Source organism: Rosa rugosa, chromosome 2, assembly GCF_958449725.1.
Source record: "Rosa rugosa chromosome 2, drRosRugo1.1, whole genome shotgun sequence".
NCBI lineage: Eukaryota > Viridiplantae > Streptophyta > Magnoliopsida > Rosales > Rosaceae > Rosa > Rosa rugosa.
In genome coordinates, this window is record NC_084821.1 from 53,299,803 (window position 1) to 53,303,805 (window position 4,003).

Below are 4,003 nucleotides of genomic sequence, written 5' to 3' on the forward strand. Positions count from 1 at the left end.
ACTTTGCAGCACTCGTAGTCCTGGAGCTGAATAGACACTTTCCTGACCCGGGACCTCAATGCGTCGACGTAAGTCTTGGAGCGACTTCAGGTCCTTGGCATTGACCAACTCGTCCTCTTCGTCGGAGAAGGTGGCGAACTTGATTCTGAGACGGCGTACTCCGTTAGTAGATGGGCTTCGTACCAATCGCCGTCCTTGTGTGACCGGAACTCTAACGCCATTTTCAGTGACGGAGTGAGTGTAGAGTGGCGCGCGGATCAGTATATTCTGAAGTGGGTGTTTTGTCTTCTTCTACTTTATGGCAAAGCCTCCTAGGATTGAAACAATGTCACCTGTCACCATGTGACGAATTTATACAGAGGAATGTCTTTTACACATGATGTAAAGGATCAAAGTTACTGTTCTGCCTTGGATATCTGTGATGTAATCTTTATGACAATTTACTCTACTTGCATGCTTTATTTTCCAGAATCTGTTAATCTAGACTCTTGATAAAAATCTTTAGATTATGTAATGTACCGAAGATTTCATTCAACTTTTCGTTGTCGAATGATGTTGCACTTACGTGTCTGCTAAAAATTCCACGATTGATTACCAATTTTAGTTTCTTGATTGAGTGCGGTACATGATTAGGCAATGTACTGAAGTTTTCATTCAACTTCTTGTTGAATGATGATGTTGCACTTACATGTTCGCTTTGAATTCTCCAATTGATTACTATTTTTGTTTCTTGATAGAGGTTGGTACATGGTTTTCATTCATTTAGTTTTATGGTAGAAGTTCTTGGTATTTCGTATTAGAAAAAGGAATGCGAAAAATCCGGATACATATTTGGGTTATATTCTACAACTAGCATCAACCTTTCACGTTTAAATTTGGTTGAGTATGTATAATATTTGAAGACAATCCAATGAAAAAAAAAAAAAAAAGATACACATCAATTGCAAATTTGCAAGTCACTTCAAAGAAAAATATCCACTAATTTCTTACGCGTATAAGAGATAAAAGTAGTTGTTGAACATCGCTGGTGCATGCTTACAAAACTCTTAATAATTATAATTTTGTGAGAATATATTGGCATTAATTTAAAACATATGAGTGGATTGATATACTAATAACAACAATACATTTTCATTTCAAAACTCTGCATATATAGAAAGAGGTTAATTAGAACCACTAGGGATAGTGGAGTGGTAGAAGGTCCTAGTCTGAAACCGTAGGTATGGCTTTCGAATCTCCATGAAGCCTTGGTGGCCAACTAATGAGTGCTTATTGCCCTATGGCGTTCGGAAGGGATTAGTCCGGTTCTGCTGGGATACCCTCCGAAGAGTATGTGTGTTGCTAACTTTCTAAGCTTAATAGAAAAGAGGTCAATGACCCTCCTCTAATCAAAAATAGAAAAGAGGTCAATTAAGCTTAATAATTTAAGTGGCGGCGAATTCAAAGAGGAACAGTTCTCTAGTAGTCTAGTATGACTGTATGAGGTCTTCATTCAATATCTACACTTTAAAGTTTTACTCAGCTCTATCTAGTATCAACATGAGGAACCAATGAAGTTAATTTTACAACGGTAACTTTCTTTTACATTATCTCTTGAGTACCTTGGGGAATTTCCCTCCCAAACCCAAAATTTGAAATCTCCCCCCTCCCAATTTCAACTTGACCCGTCCTTGGTCTTCCTTCGTTGACAAACCTCGACCCCTTCTCCCAAAATTTTCCAACCCCAATTAGAAAACAAAACACAAAAATTAGTCATCAAAAAAAAAAAAACAAAACACAAAAATTCAAAATTACAAAAAAGAAAAAAGAAAAAAAGAAGAGTCTGGAAAACGCTGGAAGACCTACTCCTCCTCCACCAAGAAATGCGTCACAATCTTCACGCTTGGCTCAACCACCTCTCTCTCCCAAATCTCCGACCACCTCTTCCCCTCTTCCTCGTCATCTGACGTCACCGCCGCCCTAAACGCCTCCGTCGCGTCCAGCCTCCGTAGATCCCACCCCGCCTTCCTCAACCTCGCAATCTTTCCCATCTGCCTCTTCGCCAGCCGACACGTGTTCTTTTTAATCTCTCCCACCGCCTCATCATATGCTCCCCGCCGCACCGGATCTTCATCCTCCGCCGCCGGTGGCGGCGAGTACTCCTTAAAGTACCGGCTGAACTCCGCCACTCCGATCGCCTTTCTCAGACCGGTTCGACCCGCCGAGTTTTCCCCGTAGAACTCGGCCAGCTCGTGGAACATCCCCGAGTCGAGCATTTCCTCTACTCGCTGCGACAAGTACGCCGTCAACACCGGCAGCGACACGTCGACCCAGAGAAAGCAGCAGTCGTACCTGAGCTCCGACGAGACCGCTACCGTTACAGACTCGCAGTTAAATACATCACAGTCCGGTTCGAACCGGTCGACTACGAGCGCGTGGATGAACGAGTTGGACCCGCCGACAAGCACAGGTACTTTCCTCCGGGAGACGACGCTAGACACCGCCTGAGCCGCGAGTCGGCGAAACTCGGCTGGGGTGACGTCGCCGTCGCGGGAGTCGAACTCGCCGAGAAGATGGTGCGGAACGACTCGCCGTTCGGGAGCGGAGAGCTTGTTGGTGGTGATGTCGAGCCCCTTGTAGACCTGCATTTTGTCGGCGTTGATGACTTCGAAGGTGGCCGGAGGGAAGCGGGCGGCGAGGTCTAGGGAGAGCCGCGACTTGCCGGCGCCGGTGGCGCCCATGATGACGAGGAGCTTGTCTTTAAGTTGTGGGCCGTTTGGTTTTGGGCCGGAGAAGTCCATTTTGGGTTTGAGCATCGGCGAGGAGAGGAAGAGTGTGTGTGCGCTTTATGTGGGAGGGAGAGAGGGGGCTGAGCTGGGAATTAGCTGTAGCTGAAGTGACGGACACGCGCGGGGTGTACGGAAATGGAGAGACTGGGAGTGGTGGTGGTGATATCAGTGCTAGCTAGCTGTGCTGGTGCGTGTGTGGCTAAATTGATCGAGCTCCTGAGTCTCTGGTTCAGTTTCGTACCCTATTATGAGTGCGAATAAAACGAAAGGTTTGGGGAGACGTAGGGCAATACGACATGGATGAGTGAATAAAACGGCAGATTGGTGGTTTTGTCCTGGCCGGGGCTGTGGGGAGTACAACTCTACCCACTTCTTATTGCCCATGCCTGTATGGGCTTGCATATCAGTTTAGTTGTTTCTGTGCACAATGAGTTGATGGGGGTGTGACCCCGGGATCAATCTGTCGAAACAAAACGGGAAAGAGAAATTAATGGGCATTGAAAAAGAAAAGGCTCATGTTGAGCTAGGTCACATCATGCGTAGAGAAAGACTTCAAAGTTTGGGAGTGCATGGTGTTTGAGCCCAAAAGTAATTTTGGCAAGATCTTTTAGTGGATTTAGCATAGTATGGCCGATACCTGCGGCCCAAAAATAAATCTGCTTGGGATTGGGGTACAGCTTCACCCATTCCGAAACCCATAAGGAAAACGAGCCCTTATGGGAGTCAGGTAGCGGAGATTGAATAGGAAACTTCAATCAATAATCCTTCTATGACAAGGAGCAGTCGAAACCCTAGGTATAAATACCAGGTTTCAAGGACAAATCAAGGACCTCTCTACAATCAATTAATCTCTACGATTATCAAAGCCTCCCCCGGAGCAAACTTTCAACCTAGTTGAAACCCGGCGACCGTGCTTCCAGTCCTAGTCTCTCCAAGAGCCGACTGTTAAGTGCTACTGCCACCGATACTACCAGCAAAGCAAGGGTAACGCCCTCGCAACCCAGCGAAGCTAAAGTCATGCTTTAGCAAAACCCGTGCTTTCTCCAACTTCCCAGTGATTGCTCTGCTTAGTCTACAACACTAAGTATCGATTCGGTGTCGCGAAGAGATCACAACCAAAGCCCTTACCCGTAAGGCAAGAAGTCCTTTCTCGGAAGGCAGAGAAAAGAGCCTTGTGACGAGGTTGGTGCTCTCCTCGTCCACAACGCTTGAAGAAGAAGTCAGTTCAAGGGACT

At 46.0% G+C, this 4,003-nt stretch overlaps 1 protein-coding gene across 1 annotated transcript; it reads right to left on the reverse strand.

Moving 5' to 3' along the window:
* Positions 1-1,492: 1,492 nt before the first annotated feature.
* Positions 1,493-3,097, reverse strand: LOC133734296 (adenylate isopentenyltransferase-like). The gene has a single exon (XM_062161917.1). It carries the CDS (start codon positions 2,793-2,795, stop codon positions 1,842-1,844), a length of 954 nt encoding a protein of 317 aa, XP_062017901.1. The 5' UTR covers positions 2,796-3,097; the 3' UTR covers positions 1,493-1,841.
* Between the last annotated feature and the right edge of the window lie 906 nt (positions 3,098-4,003).

Excerpts from the sequence above, each read along its gene's own strand:
- LOC133734296 (XM_062161917.1), bottom strand. The coding sequence starts at position 2,795 with ATGCTCAAACCCAAAATGGACTTCTCCGGCCCAAAACCAAACGGCCCA.